Here is a 26,825-nt window from a genome sequence, read left to right on the forward strand (position 1 = left end):
GGACCAGGGTTCGAACCCGTGTCCCCTGCATTGGCAGGCGGGTTCTCAACCACTGCGCCATCAGGGAAGTCCCTTCTTTCTTTTTTTTTTTAAATAACCAGTTTTCAGTACCCTAGTTGCTCTGTCACATTTTCCTTTTCTGCATTCCTAGACAGATAGAAGTTTCCCTATGTACTGAGCTCACTGTCTTATAGTCTCAGAATATACAGATGAGTGCAGAGATGATAGAAACCAGTAATACCCCATATTAAAACTGATCACTGGGGGGACTTGCCTGGTGGCTCAGTGGTTAAGAATCTGCCTGCCACTGCAGGGGGCATGGGTTTGAGCCCTGGTCCGGGAAGATCCCACGTGCCACAGAGCAACTAAGCCCGTGCGCCACAACTTCTGAGCCTGCACTCTAGAGCCTGAGAGCCACAACTACTGAGCCCATGCACCACAACTACTGAAGCCCACGTGCCTAGAGCCCGTGCTCCACAACAAGAGAAGCCACCACAATAAGAAGCCCGCGCACCACATGAAGAGTAGCCCCCACTGACCACAACTAAAGAAAGCCCACGCACAGCAACAAAGACCCAACACAGCCAAAGAAATAAAAATTAAAAAATTGATCACTGGGAATTCCCTGGTGGTCCAGTGGTTAGGACACCGCGCTTCCACTGCAGGGGGCTCGGGTTCAATCCCTGGTTGGGGAACTAAGATGCTGCATGCTGTGAGGTGCAGCCCCCCAAAAATATGCTGGATGCAATAAATGTTTAAAAAAAAACAAAAACAAAACTGATCACTGTCTTTATTGGGAGCCAAAGGAAATCATCATTTGAATAGGCTACTGAATGCCCTGCCCCTGTTTTCTGTCCTGTAGCACTTAGAAGTATTTGCCTTTTTTGTCATATTGTTAAAACCCATGGGCATCTCCATGACTTCCACATCTCTTCCTACCAGTTTTAATGCTATTCTTTTACTTTTGTTCTTAGTTTAGAGGAAGAGCTTTGTAATAAATTTGTTGGTCTGGTTGCTTAGCAGCTTGCCGTGATTATGTAGCTTGGAACAGATACATTGCCATTTGAAAATCTTGGTTTCCAGCCCTAATTCATGTATATATTGCATCCAAGCTTGGAACTGAAAGCTTTTTTGCTATTAGAGCAACCATCATACAAGTACAAATGAATAAATCTGTAGCATTTAATAGAAAATATCTTTATGTTTATATATTCCTTTTTCCTTTGTGTTTTTTCTGCCCTTTCTTGCCCTCATAGCTTATGGTACAATCTTACAAACATTGTAAAATCACTAAACCTTCGTAAAAGAGTTCTTAAAATTTTATTTAGATGCATGAAAAAAGGGCCTGGACTAGAATGTTGAAGGGGTGATTAGGAGAAACATAAGAAGAATCCTTTAATGGTGTTTCTGAGGACATTCAATTTTCAAATGAAATTTGATATTTTAATTTCATTTCCTTGATAATTTTCATAAAGTCCCGCTGATTTCTTTCTTTCTTGAAGATCTTAGTTCCTCAAAGTGTTCCCAGTTAAAGTCTATTTGGAATAGAACTGCCTGTAAGGACACCATTTTTAATGTAATATCAGCAAGTCTTTGCGGGGGGAAATATGAAGACTGAAATTCACTATTACAGAACACAGTAGCAAATGATTTTTCCTTTGCCCTTCTAACTGTGAAGGTGGTGTATTGTCTCCTTGATGCCAGAATATGGTACAACATAATCCTTTGCCTATACTTAGTATAAATTTATTAGACATAGTCCCTGCGCGCAGTCCAGCAGAGAGCCCTGCATTACAGAAATAATTCTTGAGCTGCTGAGCTGGCAATTTCCCCACTTAATCACTTGTGTGACGTCATCTGTGCTGTTGGTAGGAAATATGCTGACCATGTCCTGCGTTTTATAAAAGACAGTTGCAACAGGGGTACTAGCTAAAGATTAAATTAAAAATAAACCTTTTAAGTTACATTGAAGGTCTCCAAAGTGCAGCAGGATTAAAGTGGCAAAAATGTTATATTGATAGGCTTGACTAAGTAGTTGGTCACCTAGTAATCAACTGACATACTTGTCCCTAATTGCTTCTCAGCTCCAGAGTGATTGCAGAGTGGAGGAAAAGAAGTAGGCAGGAAGGGGTGTTATATTCAGGGGACTGAAATGCGTTTGTAATTTTCAAATGAGTCTCAGAGTCTTAAACATTCCAACTTTGTTTTTATAATAAGGATTACAAAAAACATCAGTTGTTAGCTCGAGATTCTCATAGTGGTAGCTACACATGGAAGAGTCCAGATGTTAGTCACTGATCACTGTACTGGATTGCTCCTGAATCTTTTGTCTGGGGGAGATGGCAGGACCCCTAATGTATATTTGATTTCTTGGCAGAAAGATGGAGACTATGATGCTGAATATGCGGAATCTGTTTGAGCAGCTTGTACGCCGGATGGAGATTCTCAGTGAAGGAAATGAAGTCCGTAAGTCATTCTGAGCTGGCCTGTGTGAAGAGAAAAAACAGATTTCAGATTTGGGTTTTCTGCAAAGCCAAAGTGTATTCCAGTCCTAAAATTGCTTTTCATTTGAGTTATCTAAAAAGAAAATGATGGTCATTTATCTATGGTCAAAGCTTAATGGACACTCATTCTAAATGGTCACTTATTTTCCTGTAGTTGTTTTTAAATGGGTTTTACCCGGACTTTTTTCATTATCAAGGTTCTCTTTTCACTAAATAGTTGGCATTAGTCATCAGTTTCATTTTCTTATCATGAACTGGGCAAAATCTACTGAATTTCTAAGGATGTTGCCTTTTTTCTTTAGAGTAGTAGTTGTCTACATTTTTTATCCTGGGTTTTCCCTGTGTTCTATAAAACATTTTCAATTGAAGAGGAGAAAAATGACAGTTTCTTTTTGAAGGAGGGACAGTTCATCTGCTTTCACCTACCTATTTGATGCTTTGTAATAAAGGGTTGAGGTTGGGTGGAGAGCTGGGAAGAAAAAGGAAGTGGTGACACAGTAGTCTTCTGGGAAGTAGATTAGTGAGAAAGAAAGGTGGGGCTGATAGCACTGACCTAAGTGATGTAAGGGAATTTTTCTTTACCAGCTTTTCTTTGTGTTATCATGCTCTCCTATTTCAGGTTTTCATGTATACCTAATTTAGCGGGTGTTGCTGTTAAGTCAGTCTCATTGGAACAAAAGTAATGCAAGAACTGTGTCTTAAACTTAAAAACAAAGAAAAAAACAATCTCCATAGTACTTAGTATGGTGTCTTGCTTGTGCCATTCAATATTTTCTTTAATTTGATTCATGTTTTTGATAGCTCTCATCTACTTACAGGCCTTTCAAAACAATATTCTATTTTCTCTCTCTAATAGCTGTTGCATGACCCTATCATCTGGTACCAACTCAGTAACCATGATGGCATACTAATTAGGCTTCTCTTTGAGGTCACATCATCTCAGAAGATGGATTGCTTTGGAGTCTAGTGGGGAGGAGTATTGAATAAGAGATCTTAAAATTCAGGTTCACTCAGCAAATAATGGCTTTATGGAAAAAAGTAGGGTTTGAGTTGAGCCTTAGATTAGGTATAGGGTAGGATCCCGACAGACAGACATGAAAGAGGGCATTTAGGGTCAGGGGAGCCACCTGAGTGGAGACAAGAGGGTGTGGAGTGTGAGGGGAATAAGAGTAAAGGGAAGTGGTTTAATCAGAACCATGCTTTTAGAAGGTTACCCTGGCAGAGGTGGAGGCTGCATCAGAAGTGGAGGCTGGGAGGTTGATTAGGACATGGTTGCCATAGCTCAGGAAAGGCAATGGGGAGCCCCAACTGGAGTGGTGATTGTGAAGGTGCAAATAAGGAGAAATGGGTGGAAGAGATTGTGATTAAGATCTCTAGGAGGAGGCAGATGATAGTATTTGGGGGCAGAGGGAGGAACCTGGGGTTTGGAGTCTCAGTAACTAGTGCTGGCTTTTAACTGTTATTTCTGTGTCTGTTTCTCCAGCTGTAAAAAAGGAATTTTGCCATGAGGATTTCAAGATAAATGAGATACTAGCTGTGAAAATACCTTTTGAGATAATTATGCCCCCCCAAAATACAAGATATTTATTTTTACAGGAACCTTTATTTTATAAGCAAATTTCTATCTTCCCTTGATTTCTGTTATAAAATAGAGGTACATTGGTTTTTTTTTTTTTAATTTATTTTTGGCTGCGTTGGGTCTTCGTTGCTTTGCGCGGCCTTTCTCTAGTTGTGGTGAGCAGGGGCTACTCTTTGTTGCAGTGTGCGGGCTTCTCATTGCGGTGGCTTCTCTTTGTTGTGGAGCACGGGTTCTAGGCATGCGGGCTTCAGTAGTTGTAGCACACGGGCTCAGTAGTTGGGGCTCGCGGGCTCTAGAGCGCAGGCTCAGTAGTTGTGGAGCATGGGCTTCGTTGCTCCGCGGCATGTGGGAACTTCCCGGACCAGGGCTTGAACCTGTGTCCCCTGCATTGGCAGGCGGATTCTTAACCACTGTGCCACCAGGGAAGCCCAGAGGTACGTTTTCTTCCCTCTCCAAATCCCTAACTTGGAATGTTGGCTTTTTTTTTTTTTTTTTTTGGCTTTGCCAGGTCTTAGTTGCGGCATGTGAGATCTAATTCCCTGACCAGGGATTGAACCCGGGCCCTCTGCATTGGGATTGTGGAGTCTTAACCACTGGACCACCAGGGAAGTCCCGGAATGTTGGATTTTGAGGAACTAAAGTGGCTTAGTGTTTTCTAGACTCTAGAATCTCCTTTTCTGCAACCACCCCAGTCTGTCCTCTTCTTAGATCCTAGGAATTCCTCCCATTCCTACGTGTCCCCTGACTCCTTACTCTTGCTTTTCATCATAACTTCATTCCTCTTTCTCCTTTTTGTATAGTTATAGTTTTTTTTTTAAAGCTAAGTCCAAGGTTACCTAAAGATCAGAGTGAAAGTTAATATTCAAATAAAATGACTTTAATAGTCTAGATATTTTATCTTTGTTTTCCCCAGTCTACATGATTTTTGTCTTCTATTTTTATCATGGGACGCCTGAACTTTTTTGACGTTGGTGTGTAAATTAGGAATAAATATAACTTAATATTTATCAGGTGCCTATTGTGTGCCAACACCATACTAGGTTGGTGCTATGCTGTATGCAGTAGGTGATACTAAAGTGTATGTGACATGGTGCCTGTCTTCAAGAAAATTAAGGTATTTAAGTTTCAGAGACAGGATTCTGTCTCATGAAACAGAAGATAATGCAAGTATAAAAATATATGCTTTGGGGAAGTATAGAAAAATGGAGCAAATAAATTAGGAAAGGATTCACAGAGCAGTTGGGACTAGAAAAATGGATACATAAAGAAGAGTGGGGAATTCCCTGGCGGTCCAGTGGTTAAGACTCAGTGCTTTCACTGCTGTGGTTCCGGGTTCAACCCCTGGTCAGGGAACTAAGATCCCATAAGCTGCGTTGCACAGCCAAAAAAAAAAGAAGAAGAAGAGTAGGTAGGGCATTCCATTTGGAGAGCATAGCTTGATCCTAAGTGAGAAGACAGAAATGAACACAGGTCTTTCCTGAGGCAGGGACAAATTGGTTTAGCTAGAAAGAGGTATTGGGTAGTGATGGGAAGTTTGATCAGACTGGTGAGGTGGGCCTGGATGCCTGGAGTTTAAATTTGATCTGAACAACAATTTTGTTCAGTCATTCATTGAACATTTAAGTGCCTACTATGTGCTGGGTAGAGTGTAAGGCCCTGGGGATAAAAAAGCAGAAGAGACACAGGGTCCTTGCCCTTAAGAAGCTTAGAAGGTAGTGAGAAAGACAAGAGCCTATACAAAGGCCCTAGCAGGAGTGAGCTGAAAAAAACAGGATTTCTGGAGCTGCTTTAATCTCTCTGCCGAACTATGAACCAAGTCCTGATTTTTTTTTAATGGATCTAAGATTATTCTTAATTTGTTTTAAGGAAATTTCCCTTCTCCTTTCTCCTTTTTGATAGATGCATTTTGTAATTTAATATACACATAACTTTTTTAAAGAGACAATTTGAATTTAATAAACCTTTTGAATGTATACTTCATGACAGGGCCTAGTACCAAAGTGAATTGTGATTCACACACCGACCAAAAAAATGCCATTTGTGTTTATTGATCTCCGACATCAAAGTTTTTCCTGGTATGTGGTCCAAAGTGTCTTTTTGACCCATGCTAGCACAATTAGTTCATAACAGAATTGTACATAAAAGTAATATCTTAGTCATGTATGCAAATGCTCTGGTTTTGGTCTAACAAACTAAACTAGTAATTTAACCATTTGTACTATTAAAATAGGAACTCCTTCCTTGAAATGAACTGATAGTTTATTTGGTTTCAGTTCTGTTATCCAATTCAGTTAGACCTGTAACGTATGCCAATTAACGATGAATGGGAATTAAAACCCCAATTTAATAAGACTTTTCAAGGAGTATCCTAAGGAACAAGCAAGCCAGCAAAATTAGGTCAAATGAAAATCTTTTCATTCTCAAAAGTGTTTTTTAATTCAGTAAATATTTGAGTGTGTAGGCAACACTATATTTAGAAACATTTAATTGACCACAGTGTGGAGCTAGAAAGTTTTTAGACTGTAGTTGAAAAGTGTGTTTCCTGTTCTTTATTCTTTAAAATGGAAGTATCACATACATCAAAAAGTACACAAATAATAAGTGCATTGCTTGGTGAATCGCGAGAGTAAACATGGCTAAGAACCAGCTCTTGTGTTTAATTTTTTCTTATGAATCTGTAATTTTGAAATAGTTAAATTTGCAAAAGGATATGTTGTTTGTTTTCTTCTTGTTTAAGTTAAGGAGAAAAAAACCCTTAGTAATGTGTTCCAAACTGTTAACTAAACCAGTATATCATTTAAAACTATTTGAATTTTGTAATAATATATTTTATTTTTTGAGATCCTTGATATTTGTATTGTCTAAGGTAACTAGGTCATAATATCCTGTTTTGCTAAAATCGATTGTTTACTAAAAACCTGTTTCCCTATGTGTCAGACTTGGTTTCTCTAGATCGAATTGTTATCCTAATTTGTAAGTTTGAAATTTAGTCAAATTATTAAAATTGCTTTAAAAAAGCACTATATTATTTCTATGCTCTCAGGTTAAATTCAAATGGGAAAAGTACCCTTACTACCTGAGAATCTGCTAGCTTTGTGTGAATTTGGCCTAGTTTCAGCCGTAAACTGGGTTAGTTTAACCTGCAGCAGATGTACACCTTGGAAAGTTCCTCCATGATGCTGGTGGAGTGAAGCTTAGAGGTAGATTGAGGTTAACTAGAATAGTAAGGCATTATAGAATAGTCTTTGCCAGTAGCAGGTGATAAGAACGGATGCCACCAGGGTTATCATGCTTTGAGGTGCTGCCTTAGAAGGGATACTTTCTTTGCAGACATTTGAAAGGAGTCCATGTTCCTCTATCAGTGACTCACCCAAAGCTAGTATGATCTTCTCTTCCTCTGTCTTTCCAACTGGAATGTTTACATACCCTTCAGGGCTGTGTTAAACAGCAAAAGCAAATTGGCTCTTCACTTTCAAATCAGTATTTGTATAATTATATAGCTGAATGCAATTGTAGGCCTAGACATCTGTAATATTAATCTGTATCTACTGGAGCATATTACAGCAGTTACATTTGAATTTGCTGTTTAACGCCTCTCTGGCGCAGCAATACGTGACTCTAAAGGAGGCTGTTTTTGTTTTATAGCTGTAACTGTCCTGGTGGGTGACAGCTGCCCCAAAGGTATCCCCTTTGATTGCCTTCTGTTCAGGAGCTTTCACTGTTAGTGTTACATCTGGAGCCAGGTGACTAATGACTTACTTATTCCATAGCAGATGCCACTGGCTAAGCCAAAAGTAACTGGCCTATTGAAGTAGGAATTGCTCCCCACAAAGCTCTCATCCAGAGTGATGAACATATATCCAGGATCCGCTCCTGGTTATTTTCAGATGGATTTGCCCATAGTTCATCTGGTCCCTTAATTATGCATTTGGAGTAAAACTAACCAGAGGACTCATTTATTAGAGCATTTATACTCTGTTTGGTGCTTGAATTATTAAAGTTTCCCCCTTTTCTTAGAATTTATCCAGTTGGCAAAGGACTTTGAAGAATTCCGTAAAAAGTGGCAGAGAACAGATCACGAGCTGGGCAAATACAAGGATCTTTTGATGAAAGTAGAGACTGAGCGTAGTGCTCTGGATGTTAAGCTGAAGCATGCACGCAATCAGGTGGATGTAGAGATCAAACGGAGACAACGAGCTGAGGCTGACTGTGAAAAGCTGGTGTGTATTGCTTTTATGCTAGAACTGTGACAGTGGGGACGGGGGAAGATCAACGGATAATGTTTCCACTTGCCCAGGTATACCCAGTTTCTTCTGCTATATTAAATAACTAAAAGCAGTTTGTCTATGATTGGAGCTGAAATTGCAGCCAAGGAATCCTATTCTTCATAGGCTGAAATTTAAATTTAAAAATTTTTTTCTCCTTTAGACTTGAAACTTTTACTTAATAGACAGATTTCAAATGAGAATTTAAAGAATTAAAATTAGGGGGAAAGGCGGAGAAATCTTAGCATATTTGATCTCATTGTTGATTATAAGTGCTACCTAGAACATCCTCATATAAGATATCAATAGCTAGTACTTTGTCATTGATATAGGCAGGACAACTCTTAAGTCTTTCCTTCATCACTGCTCTTAATTTAGGGTAAAGGGATAGATGTAGTCAACCATTGTGAACACTAGAACATAGAACACTGTCATTCTGACGTACCAGTGTGGGTCATGGTACAAAGGCAAGCCTTTGCTAGGAGGGACTAATTCATCTTCGTACAGTGTTAGATGCCTCAGTAAGCTCAAATTGTCTGGTTCCAGTGCATCACAGCTTTATATCCATTTTAATGCATTTTGCTCCACCATTTAGAAAGGTGGGTGGCTGCTTTGAGCTGTAGAAGAAGCCAATAATTGTCCTAATTAGATGACACCAAAGTGTTTTTGCTATGTGAAATCTATTTTGGGACTCTCATTTTGCAGTACTGTCTTCTCTTGGATTAGCGGTTTGATCCAAAAGTCCTGTAGCAGAAACCCCACTCTTCTAGATGGAGTTCACTTTACCAGTCAGAAATCGGAGACACAACCTGGGCTTGGTGTGAATTAATATGCTATTGGTGTAGCAGCCTTCTTGAAGGCTCATTTGCATAATGCTGTATTTTAATGTCTTCTGGTCTGCCTGTCCCATAAATTTGAGGTGAAGCTTTCTCCCCTGGTTAGTTAGGCTGTTTTACTCTGCTTTGGTCTGTAGGAAAGACAGATTCAGCTGATTCGAGAGATGCTCATGTGTGACACATCTGGCAGCATTCAACTAAGCGAGGAGCAAAGATCAGCTCTGGCTTTTCTCAACAGAGGCCAACCATCCAGCGGCAATGCTGGGAACAAAAGGTGGGGGAACTGCATCTGTCGTTATCTGACCATAAGCAGCACAGCTGTCATAAGTTCTTGTTATCTAAACTCTTAGATATACTGCTTCTGGAATGTGTGCTGAATAAAGCAGAAAAAGACTTTGGAGGAAGGGTGTGTGGGAAATAAAGGCACAGAGGCCTCCCTCTTTGTTTTATTTGTTTATTTTTCCTTAGGATGTTTCATCATGGGTAAAATTTGATGTTGATTTGCACATCAATAACTAATCTTGCACACTGCTAAGAAACCTAAAGGTGGAAGTGGCAGTTCAGCAATACTTCCAGTGTTTACTCTCTAGAGAGCTCTCGTAGCTCTTCTGGTTTAGAAGGGCCTTCTGTGAGCCAAGACCAGACAATAATTTTGGTTCCACTGCATCGCTATTTAGAATAGTCTCGACCAGGCTTTCAATTTAACACCCACAATACAATACGTAGGGAAAGGTCAGCACTCTTTTAGAGCTATTTATTTTGTTGCCTGGTTGTTTTATGGGGAATCTTTATAACTAAGAAGATGTACAGGCTTAATTTCTTAAAAAGCTAATGCTGGGTAATACTCTCTCTTGTAGAAAGCAACCACAATTGGGATCAAATTAAACTTCACTCTTCTGCCTTGTGAATTTTTAGTAGCCTGTAGTACAGACTCAGCAGGGAATAGCACCCAGACCCCTGAATGTAACTTTCAACTTCTGTTATAAGGCCTTAGCTGAAATAGCAACTGTGCTGCATGTGTGCTCCTGCACACATGCACATAGTCCCCCATGAAAACCATAAAAAGCAACCCACCACAGCTAGGGTTTGAGCTTGTAGTTATCTCCACAGGGAAGATGCTACTGTGAAATTGCTGAAGTTACCTGACAAGTGTGACTTGTTCTGGTGTTGGTGGATTTTACTTTCCAGTCTTGTTTCTAACACTACTGTTTCACTCATTTAGACTGTCAACCATTGATGAATCTGGTTCCATTTTATCGGATATCAGCTTTGACAAGACTGATGAATCGCTGGTAATGAACACTTGATTTCTGAGAGTTATCTATTTTTCTTAACCCTGCTCCCTCAGGAATCTCTCTCCTGTCCTCTCTTCTAAAATTCCCTTATTACTATTTTATTAGTTGATATGTTATAGATACTGACTAACATTTAAAAATATAAATATAAGCTGTAAGGGACTAGCTTATATATTTAATTTTTGGAAGTGAGAATGTAGAATTTAGGATTTGGCATGAGGTTAAATTTATTAAACGGATCTGTGAGCTGCCTATATTAATTGATTACTACATCTTGACTTATTAAAACCCCAGCTAGCAAAAAATAATAATAATAATTAGCAAGACTCTATCCAGCCAGGGTTTATTTGCTGCTCTTGGGGAGAATAGACTTGTGCCTTATTTCTAAATTAAACTGGTTCCTGAGGAAAACTTAGACATACTTCACAATTAGAAGGAAACCAGTGCCCTGAAACTTCAGCCAGAAGACTGATGAAAGTTTCCAGGCACTAGATAATGCTTTGATGAACAGTGGTTCACCTGTCTAAGCTCTTTGTTGCCCTGCTTTTGTGGGGCAGAACACTTCTTGTAACTTATGGTGGTGTTTCTCCATAAAAGGTCATCTCCTGATATTTCAATCTTCGATGTTCCAGAGACTTGTAGTTTATTGGTTTATGTATCTCTCCTATTTTACTGGCTGAAAGCTAGCAAGCAAAACAATAAATCAGGAGGTTATTAGTAGTTGGTTTTCTGATGATAGCAAAATAAATGACAACTACTTGTTACATAGGCAGGGTTTTATGTTCAAATTGTCAGAGTTTGACTAGGGAAATAATTGCCGTTTTGTAGGTATTAGTATTAGGTGTATCACCTTTTTGAAATAAGGAATGACATAGTCTGGGATATGTAATAAAACTAGAATATACTACTAGCTGATTTTAGAGCTAGACCTATGATGTGATATCTGTTGTAACTGAAGCTGAATCAAACAACCAGTAGCTAAATTACTTGACCATAAATTGGAGAGGTTAAATTTATTTAGCTAAGCTCTATACGACTGTTTTTGGATTTTGTGTTTTCAGGGATTATCAGGATCAGGAGGTCATAGGTAGCTACTAAAAATGAATGCAAATGGTTAAAATGAGTGAAGTGAAACTAGACCACAATGAAAGACAAATAATTCTTCAGTGTCCACATGAATGTCTTTTTTAGGGCCCAAGGAGGAGGGAGGATTGAGAGATGTAAAACCTAAACTAGAACTTTTAAAGTGGCTACATTGTACAGAACATCTGATTAGATGATAGCAATCCATTAAGAGTAAGGCTCACATCTAACGCCAGCAGTATAGTGCCCAACATTCTGTAAGTTCTAAAACTAATTACAAAAATAATCAGAAATAAAGGACCGGGCACTGAAGATAATCACGACAGAAGTTGATTCTTTAACCTTTTCTTGCCCCTGTGGTATTGATTCCTGATTCTATTATAATAGCTTCGATTTTGGAAAGAAAGCATGTTAACTTACTACAGCTCTATAGCTATAACATATGAGACCCTCCCTTTCTGTCTCCCCAAATTGTGAGTTAGGTACTCTGACTCAAGAGGCCTTTAAAATTCTCTGTAAATTTATTTGTACAGGGTTTAGGGGAGGGCTAACCAAAGAAAGAAATTAATACAGTGTAATTGTCAACAGGATTGGGATTCTTCTTTGGTAAAGACTTTTAAACTGAAGAAGAGAGAAAAGAGGGTATGTATGGTTTTGTTTAGTTTTGGGGGGTTTTTGTGTTTGTTTGTTTGTTTTTACAAAGTAACAATAAAAGAGTTTTCTCCAGAAATGTTGCCATTGTACTGCATTCCTGACATGTTGCTCTAGCTGTTGTTAAACACAGATTACAAGAGAATCCATGTTGCGGGGGCAGTAATTGATGTTCCTTGATGTCCTAACTCAGGACAGGATCCCATCCTGTTTCACTCTTCTGGGCTGCTCTCAGTTCATTCATGGAGAGTAAAAGGATATATTTAAGTTTGTTTGAGTTGTCATGAATTTTTATGCAGGACTTTTGTGCTCTAATATAAGCTTCAGATGAAATGTGTGTATAATGGGATATACAGAGATCTATCTTTGTGCTTGTTTAGGGTCCTTAATATGTTTCTAAAGACTTCATGTCCTTAGATAGGATTACACTCCACTTTTTCAGGTGCTGTCATCTAAATTTTTCCAAAGCTTGCTTGTTTCTTCTAGGGCACTGGGGGCATTTTTGTGTTGGTACAACTTAAGCTTCATGTGGAAATAGGCAGTGAGAGAGTGCACATTGTTATTTCCTGCAGTCCTAGTACCTAGGACTTGCATCCAAGTTATCTAATGGAATAATTTAATCTTTTGTGCTTCAGATCTTGTATTTGGCACTAAAGTTCTTGGTTTTTGCCCCATCTCTAGCGCTCTAGTAGCCGACAGTACATTGATGGTCCCCCCGGACCTGTAAAGAAAACTCGTTCCATTGGCTCCACAGCAGACCAGGTAAGAATAGCCGGGCCAGGGCCTCCCTGGTGGCACAGTGGTTAAGAACCTCCCAGTGGTTAAGAACCCTGGGACACGGGTTCGAACCCTAGTCTGGGAAGATCCCACATGCCGCAGAGCAGCTAAGCTCGTGTGCCACAACTACTGAGCCTATGCTCTAGAGCCCGCGAGCCACAACTGCTGAGCTCGAGTGCCACAACTAGTGAGGCCCACGCGCCTAGAGCCCGTGCTTCGCAACAAGAGAAGCTACCACAATGAGACGCCCACGCACCACAACGAAGAGTAGCCCCCGTTCTCCGCAACTAGAGAAAGCTTGTGCACGGCAATGAAGACCCAGCGCAGCATAAATAAATAAATACATAAAAGAATAGTCAGGCCAAGAGAATTGTGGTCTTGAACACATCAAAGTTTAGCGGCCTCAAGCATTAAAAACCCCAAGTCAACATTGCAGTGTTATTTTGAGAGAGATGTTCAGTGAACATTTTTCCGTGTAATAGGATCCTTATCATCCATATGAATAGAGTAGTAAACAACTGTCAGCTTTATGTGGGGTTCTTAGTTGCTTGTATGTATGTTCCTGTGACCTGTATTTCTATTTGAAAGTATGAGATTTCAACTTTAAGAGTGTTTGGGGCTGGGGGCTTAAGTCCTGACCGAGACTCAGGACTTTTTTAACTATTCTAAAACACCTATAGTAGAGGGGAAATTAGATTTATCCTTCCCTCATTAAAACCTTTGTTTCAGGGAAATGAATCCATAGTTGCAAAAACTACAGTGACTGTTCCCAATGATGGCGGGCCCATTGAAGCTGTGTCCACTATTGAGACTGTGCCATGTTGGACCAGGAGCCGAAGGAAAACAGGTCTGCTGGGTTTGTGGCTGAATTGCCTGTGTAAAACAACTGGTGAAGTCTGGGGAGAAGTGGTTTCTCAGAACCCTCATGAGGCGGGGTTGGATGTTTCGGGGAGTTGCCTGCTGAGGGCCAGAGCACCGTTTGTGTCATGCCCTGCCTTTGGCTTGCTAGCCTGGCCTACACCACTGTATAACTTGTTTCCCTGGAAACAGTTTTTTGCATAGCCCTTTTATTCACTTCTGATAATTGTTACAGATTACTGGTTATCTACCAGTTATATTAAAATTGGGGTTAAAATCCAGAAGGGGGAATTCCCTGGTGGTCCAGTGGTTAAGACTCTGTGCTTTCTGCTGAGGGCCCGGGTTCAATCCCTGGTCGGGGAACTGAGACGCCACAAGCCATGCAGTGCAACAAAAAGAAGAAAAAAATTCAGAAGGAACAAAATACCCAAGGCACAAAGCTTAGAGTTGCCTGCTTTCTAGGTACTTTACAGCCTTGGAACAGTGACTCCACCTTGAGCAGCAGGCAGCCGGAGCCAAAAACCGACACAGACGGCTCCAACACTCCACAGAGCAATGGAGGGATGCGCCTGCATGACTTTGTCTCTAAGACGGTAAATCTGGGATTGCTGCTGCTCTTGGGCACATCTACTTTTTTAATTGTGGGAGTAATATTTACTAGCAACAAATTTAAATACTTGAGTGTTGTAAAGTTAAATGTCGAATTTCCTTCCTCCTCCTTATGCCACTTTCCAGGGTTACAGAGGGTGTGTATCTTTCCGTTCTGTGAGTAATATTAAATTAAAAGAAAGCAACTTTTCAGAAGCAGTTGTTTGTGCTTTTTAGTGATGTGTATTTACATTTCATGCTTGAACATGGCACGTTTTAACTGTGTCCCAATTGATGTACTCATAAAAACCCAAGCAAACTGACTGAGGCTCAGAGGAATTAACTGACTTGCTTGAGCCACAGGATAGTAAGTAGCAAAGTTAACATGGGGGTTTTCTGACTCCTTGCCAACAAATTCTTTCCACTACTGTACAGTGATCCCTTGCAGCTGGATGCCCTTATGCAAGTTACTTAGCCTCCTTTTGCTTCTGTTTCCTTATCTTAAAAAAAACAAAACCTATTCTATAGGATTATTGTGAGAATTACACAAGTAAATATGTGTAAAGGGATGAGGAAATTGTTTGGCACATGCTAAGTGCTTAATAAACATCGGATGATATGATGATAATTTTCTAATTCATACCACTTCCTGTTTCATCCTCAGGTTATTAAACCCGAATCTTGTGTACCATGTGGAAAGCGAATAAAATTTGGCAAGCTGTCTCTAAAGTGTCGAGACTGTCGTGTGGTTTCTCATCCAGAATGTCGGGACCGCTGTCCCCTTCCCTGCATTCCTACCCTGATAGGGACACCTGTCAAGATCGGAGAAGTATGTATGACCTGTGGGAGCCATCATTGTGTTATGGCTTCTTTAGCTTTTAAAAGCTTAGGGTCATTTTTTTCAAAAATTAATGATGCCACATATATTTTTTCCCACAAATAATGAATAGAAATTGTAAAATGTTAACCTGCAGCAGAATCCTGTTTGGGTGTCTGTTTAGTAAACTTTCTAAACCAAATTCCTCTTCCTTTTCCCTCCCTCCCTTCCCCTTTCTCTCTCCCTCCCTTTCCTTGTTTTCATCCTTTTTTCCTTCTCCCTTCCCTCCCCCCCTTCCTTTCCTCCGCCTCCTCCTTCCCCTCCCCATCTAATTTTGTAAAATTTCAAACATATACAAAAGTAGAGAGATTAGTATAACTAACCCTAGCTCCTATCACTCAACTTCCACGATCACTGATTCGTGTCCAGTCTTGATTTATTAATACCCCCATCTCCTCCTCCTCACCCTGTTCAGTGAACTATTTTGAAGCAAATCCCAGCCATCATGTAATTTCATCTTTGAATATTCTTTCTCTTACGTTAGAGATATTCCATACTATGCTCTTAAGATTAATTATTTCTAAAGTTTGATTCATTAAGAAATTATTGTTATAAGCAACATTAGCAAGAATCAAAACAAAATGACTATGCTGCTACCCAGCCTCCAGCAAATCAAAGGTTACTTTTCTTTAATCTTAAGCGTTCTTATCCACGCATGTAATTTTTTTACAAATTTTCTGTAATCTAATATAGAACCATGGAGTTCTCTCCTACAGATAGGTTTGTGTCATGATCAACTGTGAGTTAGTTGTGTTAAATAATTTTTCTTACTAAGAATAATTACAGTATAGAAAAGGTTTTCTTTTTTAGAGTAATACATTAGTTTATATTATACTCCATACCTGTGATCTCATGATTGCTTTCTTTTTGATGCCCTTGATTATAAGAGGAGCAGGGGCAGAGTTGTAGCTAGTGGTCTTTTATTACTTGTTCTTGCAAGAGTGTGGTATATGTGACCATAAATCAGTCCTGGTGTGGAGGTAGGAAAATAATTGAGCCTTTGTTTTAATACATGCTTTGGGAAGAGGAATTTAAAAGTAAACATGATGTCCCAGCCTGAATATTAGTCTGGGGATGGCTCTTTCCACTGGTCTTCATCTGCTGGTCTAAGTAGTGTAAATACTAATTTTAAACTCGCTTTTTTCAGGGAATGCTGGCAGATTATGTGTCCCAGACTTCTCCAATGATCCCTTCAATTGTTGTCCACTGTGTAAGTGAGATTGAGCAGAGAGGGCTGACCGAGGTAAGAGTCCACCCTTGGAGAGGGTGAATTTGTTACTTGTGTCAGTAATTAAGAGGTTTTTAACTGAAAGTGTCGTCTTGATAATAGACAGGCCTGTATCGGATCTCAGGCTGTGACCGGACAGTAAAAGAGCTGAAAGAGAAATTCCTCAGAGTGAAAACTGTACCCCTCCTCAGCAAAGTGGATGACATCCATGCTATCTGTAGCCTCCTGAAAGACTTCCTTCGAAACCTCAAAGAACCCCTTCTGACCTTTCGGCTAAACAAGACCTTTATGGAAGCAGCAGGTAAGGGCAGATCTTAATACTTAAATGCGGGACTTCCCTGGTAGTCCAGTGGTTAAGGTTCCACACTCCCAATGAAGGGGGCCTGGGTTCGATCCCTGGTCAAGGAACTAGATCCCACATGCTGCGACTAAAAGATTCCGCGTGCCGCAACAAAGATCCCGCACCCAGCAGCTGCAGCTAAGACCTGGTGCAGCCAAATAAATTTAAAAAACAAAAAAAAAACCTTAAATGTGAGTCCCACGGGGGCAGGAATTTTTGACTTTTCTGTTTCCTGTTTTCTGTTTTATCCCCTGCCTGGTACAGTGCCTGAAACATAGCAGTTGCTCAAATACTTTGATGGGTGAATAACTATATCCGTGTTCCCTATGCCTATCCTCTTCCTGTCTAAACTGTATAGGGTCCTAACAGGTTTTTTTTGTTGTTGCTTTGTGTTGTTTTTTTTGGTCAAGTTTTAGGTTGTCCTTTTGAACTTGGAGCCATCTTTGATTTTTTTACCTCATGCCCAGTATCTAATCCATTGGCAAATCATGTCAACAAAGGCCCTGTAAATATATCTTAAATTTAAAATGTGTCACTCCTATTATTATCTTGATCTCTCTTACCCTGGAGTGATGTAAGAACCTACAGGTTTTCCTGTTTCTACTCTTGCCCTCTACAGTATAATCTTCACACAGAAGCTAGAATGGTCCTTTTAAAATTTAAGTTAGGTAATGTCCCTTCTGTCCTCAGTATTCTCCAAAGTCTTCTCAAAAGTCTCAGAATAAAATCCACAGTCCTTAACAGGCCCCAAAGACCCCACATGGTTTGGGTCCTGGCAACATCATTTCTTTCAACACCCTTCCCCTCCTTTCTTCCTTTCTAGTTACACTGGAATTCTTGCAGTTCTTAGAACATAACCAAGCTTACTCCCATCGAGGCCATCATGTTTGTTGTCTCAGCCTGGAGTGATTTGCTCCTTTATTTCCTTTCAGGTTTCTTTTTGGATAGCTTGTCCTCAGAAACACCTTTCCTGACCACCTTGTCAGAAAGAACAGCTACCATTACTTTCTAGTTTCTTGCCTGCCTTACTGTTTATTATATGTATCACTGTCTGATAGGTATTTGCTTTTTGACTGACTCCTCCGGTAGCATGAGGCAAGGTCCTTTGTTTAGTTCTGCTTGATCCTGAGCACTTAGAACAGTGCCTGGCACATAGTAGGCTCTTATCATGTTTTGTGAACGAATACCTTCTTAATAATTGTAGTCACTACACTTATATGTCTGCATTCCTGGAAACATGAGTTTCCAGCTGCTTTCCCTAACTGCAAGAGCTGGTTTTTTAAGAGTTCTGATTTCTAATATTGAGCTGTTGGCCAGTATCCTGCTTGTTAATGAAACTAGAGTCTGGTGCAGTCATGAACCTAATCAGAAGTTTCAGAAGCTTACTGTATAGATGAGACTTTGTGATCGATAACTTGGAAGCCCGCTGTCAAAGGAAAGAAGTCTAGGCCTCTTGGTACTTTCTTTTCATTTATAGAAATCACAGATGAGGACAACAGCATAGCTGCCATGTACCAGGCTGTTGGTGAACTGCCCCAGGCCAACAGAGACACATTAGCTTTCCTTATGATTCACTTGCAGAGGTGAGTAGAGCAGACAGTTGTCTCTGGGAGTCAGGGAGTTTTGCCAAGGGGAAGAGAATGGGGTTGGGTGTTAGGGAGGGAATGTGAGGGGTGAATTGTTTTCCTATAGATGTTCTATTTTGGTCTGCTTTTAAGCAGAGGGACAAGTCTTCTAATTTAATGCTCTTTTACTTAGAGTGGCTCAGAGCCCAAGCACTAAAATGGATGTTACCAATCTGGCTAAAGTCTTTGGCCCTACAATAGTTGCCCACGCTGTGCCCAATCCAGATCCAGTGATAATGTTACAGGACATCAAGCGTCAACCCAAGGTAAGCAAGCATGTATGTCTATATACATCAACTTGTGTAACATAACAGGAGAGAATGGTGAGAGGTAAAAGCCCTGAGCATTGGAAGTTTGCTAACATATTTGGTGGCATTTAGGTGGTAGAGCGCCTGCTTTCACTACCCCTGGAATACTGGAGTCAGTTCATGATGGTGGAACAAGAGAACATTGACCCCATGCATGTCATCGAAAACTCAAATGCCTTTTCAACACCACAGACCCCAGATGTTAAAGGTAAGGCAAGGCCTAAGGTGTGCTTTTTAAAGGGCCTGACTCCCTCTCTGGTTTTTGGTCGGGTGCCCTCTCCTTGCCTTTGCTAGAGCTGTTTGAAATGTATATTCTTCAATAAAATTAAAATAATTTTGAGAATTCTAACATTAAAGAAAAATTTGTACAGTTCCATCCTAATTTTTTTTCACTTTTCCATATTCTCCTCCTTTCTTTACCCATATGGATATTTTTTAAAAATATAGATAGAATAATTTAGATATAATTATTTCTTATTTTACTTAGCATTTTGTGAGAACTTTCTCTGTTACTATATGATCTTATTTATCATTTTTATGGTTGTAAACTAGAATTTGCTTAAATATTCTATTAGGTATTGATGTTGTCTTTCAGCCTTTCATAATTACATATAGTGATGCCATCAACATTATATGTATATACCTTTTTTTTCCTAATGATAAATTCCCAGGAGTGGGAATTACTGAATTAAAGGTTTTAAACATTTTTGTTTCTTGGTATGTTTTACCAACTTGATTTCTTTCTTTCTTTCTTTCTTTTTTTAATATAGATTTTTAAATTTTATTTATTTATTTATTTATTTACTTATTTATTTAACTTATGACTGCATTGGGTCTTCATTGCTGCGCACGGGCTTTCTTTAGTTGTGGCAAGTGTGGGCTACTCTTCGTTGCGGTGCATGGGCTTCTCATTGCAATGGGTTTTCTTGTTGGGGAGCATGGGCTCTAGGCGCATGGGCTTCAGTAGTTGTGGTGCACAGGCTTCAGTAGTTGTGGCTCGCTTAGTTGCTCCGCGGTATGTGGGATCTTCCTGGACCAGGGCTTGAACCCGTGTCCCCTGCATTGGCAGGCAGATTCTTAACCACCGTGCCACCAGGGAAGCCCCAACTTGATTTTTTAAAGGCTTTTGCCAGTTTGTACTGCCACCAAAAATATATGAGGCTGGTTTCATTCCAACTTCACTGGCTTTGGAGACCTATTCTTTCATCATTTCAAGTTCCTTTTTTTTTTTTTTTTTTTTTTTTTTGCGGTACGCAGGCCTCTCACTGTTGTGGCCTCTCCCATTGCGGAGCACAGGCTCCGGACGCGCAGGCTCAGCGGCCCTGGCTCACGGGCCCAGCCGCTCCACGGCATGTGGGATCTTCCTGGACCGGGGCACGAACCCGTGTCCCCTGCATCGGCAGGTGGACTCTCAACCACCGCGCCACCAGGGAAGCCCTGCAAGTTCCTTTTTAAGGGAGCATATTGTTTTTTCTAGTATAGGAAAAAAATCAAATAGATGTTAGATTTGTGAAGTTTGGAGTTTGAGAATGGCTTAACTCAGAAAATGAATGTCAACTACTCATTGAGCAGTTGCCTGCGTAGTTCAAAAAATATACTGGTGTGTTATAAAATGATGACAAAAATGACCTCTGGGACTTTGCTAGGTCTCTAACCTTAGCTCTTAAGTGTTTCACAGGATATTCAGCTTAATACTGGCTGCCTGCAAGAGTGCTTTCTTTTTTCCCTTCCTTTAAAAATATGTCTTACCTTTGATTGAAGTGAGTTTACTGGGGCCTGTGACCACTCCTGAGCATCAGCTCCTCAAGACTCCTTCATCCAGCTCCCTGTCACAGAGAGTCCGCTCCACCCTCACCAAGAACACTCCCAGGTATGCAAAATTGGTGTGCTCAGGAAATAAAAAAATGACCGCTTCCTTAGACTTCTTTCCCATCATGCTGAAGCTTACTGAAAGAAAAATTGAATTAGATCTTAGCTAGCAGCTCGACTTTAAAAGCCCCTTTTTAAAAAGGGTCTGAAGGTCTTTACTGTTTCCTCTCTCTCATCTCAGGTGACAAAGAATAGCTTACAGAGTAGTTGTTGAGGGTTTCCTACTTTAATTGATTATGTCAAGTAATGTTGTAGTTGTTTATTTATCATTTTTTATAGAATACTTTTCCAGTTCATTCTCTTTTTCTTTAGATTTGGGAGCAAAAGCAAGTCTGCCACCAACCTAGGACGACAAGGCAACTTTTTTGCTTCTCCAATGCTCAAGTGAAGTCACATCTCCTGTTACTTGCCAGCGTTTACCGACTGCAAGGAAGGGCGCACCTGTACTCTCTGCTCTGCAGCCTCCTGTACTCATTACTACTTTTAGCATTCTCCAGGCTTTTAATCAAGTTTAATTGTGCATGGGGGTTTTATGAAAACTATATATATCTTCTTCTCCTTCTCCTTCTCCTCAAGTAATGTAATATCAACACCTTGTGCTGTCATTGGGAGCTTTTAGATGGGAGATCTTTACAGAGGTAGAAGTGGGGTATGAAATTCGTTGTGATTCTTTTAGGGGGTGGGGGTATGTCCCTTTGGCTTAAAGCCAAATTCTCTCATGTAATGACCTTTCTCTGGTATAATTTCCATGAGACAGTGGTAGAAGCCCTACCTCTTTGGTAAGATTGACTTGTCTCAGGGTGGGGAGTGGGAGGGCAGGGTAAAGAAAGGTTTTGACAGAAGATTTAGAACTTGGAAATTCCCCTTCCCCCATTATGAACTGAGCTATAACATGGAGCCTTCATAGAAATGGGATACGGTGAGGACTGAACTAATAATGAGAGTGTGCTTAGCTTTAATTTGGATTGATAAGGTTTAATAGTGTTAAGTGGCACAACCTTGTAAAAGTGATACTACAATTTATATTTATTTCTAATGGGCCTCTGGCTGGACTTTGGGTTTGGTTGGGGTCAAAGCCAGTTTGTTCTTAAGATGAATTCATTCTGATGCTTGACACCCCCCACCCCCTTGTCCATTTAGAAGCCTGTCTTCTAAAAGTCAGTGTACCATCTGTTTGGCCCTCAACTAACAATTAAGAGTAGCTATAAGGGAGGATTGTCAGTATTTTGAGTGGCAAGAAAAGCCACAGTCATTTTGTCTTTGCACTTTGGATACTGAAATCTTCCTGTGTAACATAGCTACATCTAGATAAATATGAGCTTTTTCTTCTATTAAAGTTATTTCCAATGTCTATCAAAATGCTTTCTTTTATAGAATGTTTCTGACCTATAGTGGCCTGTAAAACATGTATTTGGAATAATATTTGGAAAAAAGTAAATAGTTTTTTCAAAATGAATGTGAGGTTGGTTTTCTTGCCCTGGAAGGTAACCTTAAATTCCTTTTTTTTAGGAAATATTTTTCCTCAAAGTGTCATGAGTCTATCATTCATTTCTCCCCTCCCCCATCACCACCTTCTCCCAACTTCACCACCACCAGGAGTTTGTTTCTTTGTTTCAGTCTCTTTCATTGTCCAAATTGAAGTCCTAGATTTTTCCTGACTCTTACCCTCTTGTTTGAAGAAACGACTTTAAACAAAAAACAAACTTTTTAAAGAAGCCTTTAGGGACCAGAATGGTGCAGAAAAACAACAACAACAGCAACAACCCAAACGATTCTGTCTGGCTCACTGCCTGGAACATCCCTCACTGCTGGAAGTGACTCTGGAGTGAGCTGGGATGATTAACTGAGGGCACCTGCACTTGGAACTCTGAAGCTGGTGAACAGAATGTATCTGAGATTGAACGTAAACAGTGGCAGGCTTAATAGAGGGGAGAGGAGGCAACCTACTGGCTTTTTTCCCAGGAGGTGGCAGCTCTCGCAGCAGGGCCCATCTGCCTCAGCAAATTGACAGAAGATGGGTCCCGTCTCCCCTTACCCCCTTTTACACACACACACAGGCCTGTTAACATTTTGGTTTTTTTTTTAACTTTGTCCTCGGTGCCATCTCTTTCTATGTCTCTGCAAGCCTAGTGTTGGCCTGGCTCCATATTTGCTGTTCTGTGATATCTCCCCAAGGTGCATTTTAAGTCACTAATGTAGAGGAAGTAAATGGATTGTATAATGTGAGTGAAGGCAAGATGACGCTATGCAGGAACTGATGGCCCATTAACGAAAAAGGAAATGGTCCCGTGTGTCAAGTGTTGGCAGCCAGTTGCTCAGTTTTTGGGCTAGGCCAAGAGACCTTAGCCGTGAAAATAATTCTGATATTGGCAGAGGGAAATCTGTACCAACCTTCAACTTCTTTAACAGTACTTCATGTGGAACAGCTTGAATTTCGAGGGCTTTCTTAATTAAATTGTGCTCCCTTGATGTGAGATCTATGGAAGGGGCTTTGGAGTGGGTGTCACCCCACCTCCTGCTCCTAACCATGTCTGATGCTGCCTGTTACTCTATCTTTAATGCAGTTTAGCTTTATTACCCAACTTGCTAATAGCTGGAATATTCACATCTTTAAATCCATTCACCTCCATCAATCTATGTAAGTCTCCTAAGTTTGATGCTTATTTAACTGGGCAAGCATTACATGGTTTGATTTAGCAGCAACAATTTGTGTTTATTATTGGTATTTAATGATTTTTTTCTTAAGAAGGTAAATTCTTTGCTTGCAGAAATAGAGGGCAAGAAGGCATCATGCATTTCCATCAGAGGACTATAAGGATGCTCAGTTGATTTACCGTGGGGGAATAAAGTCATTTTTGGCTGTGAACTGACGCTGTGGCATTGAAAAGGGGTCTCGAGTTCCTAAATTCATGCTTAACTTATCAGGCAGCACGAAGTGACAAGGAGTGCTGCGTGAGTGCAGTGAGCAGAGATCCCAGGCTTGCTGTTTTTGTTTTATAGGGCTTCTCTGCCCACCTCACGCTTCAGGTAGGTAGACAGACGTACACACATGCATATACATATAGTATATGGTTTCCTATTGGAAAGCATTTGGGAGACCAACTGCTGTGCCTGGACTACTGACCAGTTTGCTTAATCATGCATCACCTTTTCTTAGATTCTCAGCAGGAGCGGGGAAGGGAGCTGCTGTGGCGTCCAGATCTGAGAAGCAAGGGTGGCAGGCACAGAGTTCAGTGTTCAAGTTGGCACAGCTCACACAGTAGGTTCTCGATCAATGTGCTTTGATGGTAATCTCAGTTGTGACTCAGGCTTCAGCCACTGGTGCGAAAAGCTTTTAAGCGTGCAGAGTCAGGGCATGTTAGTCATCATGCTTTTAGTATAAACGGGCTTTGGAGAGTGGCCACTTAACCTAAGAATTTAGTAATTAAAAAAAATCTGCTCCCTGTAGCTGGTATATTTTGTAAATAAGTGAAGGTCCCAGGCCAAGAGGCCCTTAACTCGTGTAATTTATTAGACTCTCGTTTTCAGAGTCTGTATTTGTTGATGGTTTCTGTTCACGGAGTCAGGCTGAAGACAGCTTGACGTCACCAAGAATAACCTTGCAGTGTGTGGGAGCCTTGTCCTCTGCAGTCGTGTGGGATGGGAAAGGAGGCCACTTTTCAGGGACACAGAGTTGGAAGCAAGAATTTTTTCCTCTTGTATACCTTCTCCCTTTGTAACTTGCCAGGCTCCATTTAGTTGCACTGTTTTTATACAGCATTACTCTCGCATCTCACATGGCTGGACACCATCTGTGTCTAAGGCTTAGACACATGTCAATGGATATTTAGGCTTCTCATAAAGCACTTGCCAGTTAATAATATCTTCTCTGGTCATCAGTGAAGATGGAATTAAGAACTGATTCCCCACAAAGCCTCTAGAAAATATAATATGGCGATTTACAGTATACTGGTTGCTTCCATTTATCATCTTATGTGACCTTGGCACACCCGCGTGTGGTGGGCGGGATAGGTGATATGATCCCAATTGATGAAAAATTCAGAGAGGTCATTTGGCTCAAATTCTCATAAACTATAGTTTAGTTGGGATTAGAACCTGGAGATTAAGCTCCTGCTCTGGAGGTCAGCTGTGGTGCTTGCTACTTCAGACTTCCTCAGCTTCGTGGGGCCTGTTAATACATTACTAGGTGTGTAAATAATTCCACGCAGGGCTGTATGTGGATGTGCCTATGTGCTCTCAACAGATGACCCAGAAAGAGCAGGAAGGCCCAGGCTGCTGGGAAAAGCATTGGGATAGGAGAATGTCTTAACGTTGGCTTGTTGTCTGGTAGGATGGAGGACCTGGGCTCGGTGGTCCGGGGCTGAGCTCTGTGTGGAAGGTGGAGGATGAGCTGGTGGAGGAGGAGCTTAAGGTTGCTCCTGGTGGGAGTCTGTTTTCAGACCACCCGTGAGCATTTTGTGTGCTCCGAAGCTTCGAGCCAAGAACAGGCAAATCTCTGAGCGAAGGCCATCAACCTGCTTTTAGAGACGTGTCAGCGGATTAGCTTATTGGCTTTCCCCCTGAGTGGCATTAGCTCTCACCCCGTCTCATGTTCACCATCTGGCTTTGAGTAAGAAGTCTTCAAGTGATCTCTCTTCAGCAGCCCGCTCTGTGCCAGGGCTTTCTGAGGGCTGTTCAGCTTTCTCCCTCTTCAACCCCAGGGCCCAGTGCTCTCTGAGAAGAGGAAGCCCATCTGTTGTGTATACACACCTGGGATCCAAACAATACTTGAGACCTCAGAGAAAAAAATCAGTTCAAAGGAGAATGAGTGTGTGGTTAGTGGCCTAAAGTCTTGTCAGAACGGACAAGTGGATCTGTCCTTAGGTGAGTTTTAAAAATGGAGTCGTTCTTGCTACAGAGAAAACTCTTTCTGCCTGTGAGATGATACCGTTGGTCCAGATTTTAGTAGAGTGAACACTACAAAGGGGCTGGGATTTTTCCTCCTTATTAGAAAGCAAAGCCTGTGGGTGGAGGTGCTTAACTGAGCCACCTCCCCTCCTCCCAGGGAGCTGGCTGCTCTCTCCTCCTAGGTTAATATCCATCGACTGGGGCTAAATGCCTGATGCTTCTGGACAGAGTCCAGCCCCTCACAGAGCAGCCGCACTGTGGAGATACAGCTGCTGGCATTAAAGGGCTAAGCCCTTTCCAGCTGCTTTGCTTTAATGGGAACTGCCTGCAGTCAGCAGCTTAACAGTGCTGTCTTAGCCCGATTAGGAGGAAATAACTAATCTCGGCATCGTCTCAGGGCACTGGCCTGGAGGCTCAGGGGAAGGTAACCCGGTAGGGTGGGAAGTGGTTGGATAAATGGTGTTGGAGTGCTAGGTGATGATATAAAAAATGGCAGTCCCGGCTTTGGCAGGGTTTGTGCTTTGTTTTGCCTCTGTGAGAAAAGTGGGGTTCTCTTCAGTGGACTCCCTGGCGCTGAAGGAGAGGAGATGGTCGCTTGAGGGGCAGCCTGGGTATTCAAAAACTGGAATAGTAACGGATGCGCAGAGGAGTTGAGAGCATACAAGGGCAGTGGTGTCCATCCCCTTTAAAGGAAGAAGAGAACCTCCAATGTGGTCCCCCCTTGGGCCTTCCATTCCCAAATCTGACTTAAAGAGCCAAGATTTGAAGGAGAAATGATCATTTCCTTGATTGTAAAATGCACTTAAAAATACAATTTAATATCTGAGTATTGAGATGACTTATAATCAGTGGCATATAATGCAGTGCTTTTCTTTCTTAGTGGCTTGTACAATAGCGGTGCATCTTATTATCAACATTATTTGGGTTGGAAATGTTAGCTGTTCTTGGGAGATAGGCTGTTGGCTAGACCAGATGTGGAGGTGAGGGAAGCTGCTACTTAGCTGTGATCAGAGAACGATTAAAATGGGGAGTTTACCCAGGTCTGAGGGAAGCTACAGTGTAGGAAAAGCAAGGCTCAACCCCAGGGCGCTTGGCATGAAGAAGCAGAGGAGTAATTTGTGGGAAAGGATCAAAGTCTGTCCCAGTCGTGACCCCCAGAGCCCTCACGTGCGACCCCTGAATTGAGGAAGTGGCAAAAGAAGCCATTATGAATCAGTGAGGCTATGACCAAAATAAGAGCACCTTCTGGTGGAGT

General features: G+C 41.1%; 1 protein-coding gene across 5 annotated transcripts in view; it reads left to right on the top strand.

The window, feature by feature from the left end:
• Positions 1-22,139, top strand: part of RACGAP1 (Rac GTPase activating protein 1) — a 33,190-nt gene extending 11,051 nt beyond the window's left edge. For 3 of the 5 annotated variants that reach the window (XM_060113420.1, XM_060113419.1, XM_060113417.1), the window contains 16 exons: positions 2,378-2,466; positions 8,101-8,303; positions 9,322-9,458; positions 10,407-10,476; positions 12,151-12,204; positions 12,895-12,975; positions 13,720-13,837; positions 14,311-14,441; positions 15,101-15,265; positions 16,461-16,556; positions 16,644-16,842; positions 18,359-18,464; positions 18,640-18,772; positions 18,887-19,022; positions 20,576-20,684; positions 20,996-22,139. In XM_060113420.1, coding sequence (XP_059969403.1) covers positions 2,382-2,466; positions 8,101-8,303; positions 9,322-9,458; positions 10,407-10,476; positions 12,151-12,204; positions 12,895-12,975; positions 13,720-13,837; positions 14,311-14,441; positions 15,101-15,265; positions 16,461-16,556; positions 16,644-16,842; positions 18,359-18,464; positions 18,640-18,772; positions 18,887-19,022; positions 20,576-20,684; positions 20,996-21,071 — 1,899 coding nt within the window. In that variant the 5' untranslated portion in view covers positions 2,378-2,381 and the 3' untranslated portion in view covers positions 21,072-22,139. The remainder of the gene's footprint in view (positions 1-2,377; positions 2,467-8,100; positions 8,304-9,321; positions 9,459-10,406; positions 10,477-12,150; positions 12,205-12,894; positions 12,976-13,719; positions 13,838-14,310; positions 14,442-15,100; positions 15,266-16,460; positions 16,557-16,643; positions 16,843-18,358; positions 18,465-18,639; positions 18,773-18,886; positions 19,023-20,575; positions 20,685-20,995) is intronic. The other 2 variants (XM_060113416.1, XM_060113418.1) reach the window with 1 other exon arrangement.
• Positions 22,140-26,825: the final 4,686 nt, after the last annotated feature.

This window comes from Mesoplodon densirostris, chromosome 11 (genome assembly GCF_025265405.1).
Source record: "Mesoplodon densirostris isolate mMesDen1 chromosome 11, mMesDen1 primary haplotype, whole genome shotgun sequence".
NCBI lineage: Eukaryota > Metazoa > Chordata > Mammalia > Artiodactyla > Ziphiidae > Mesoplodon > Mesoplodon densirostris.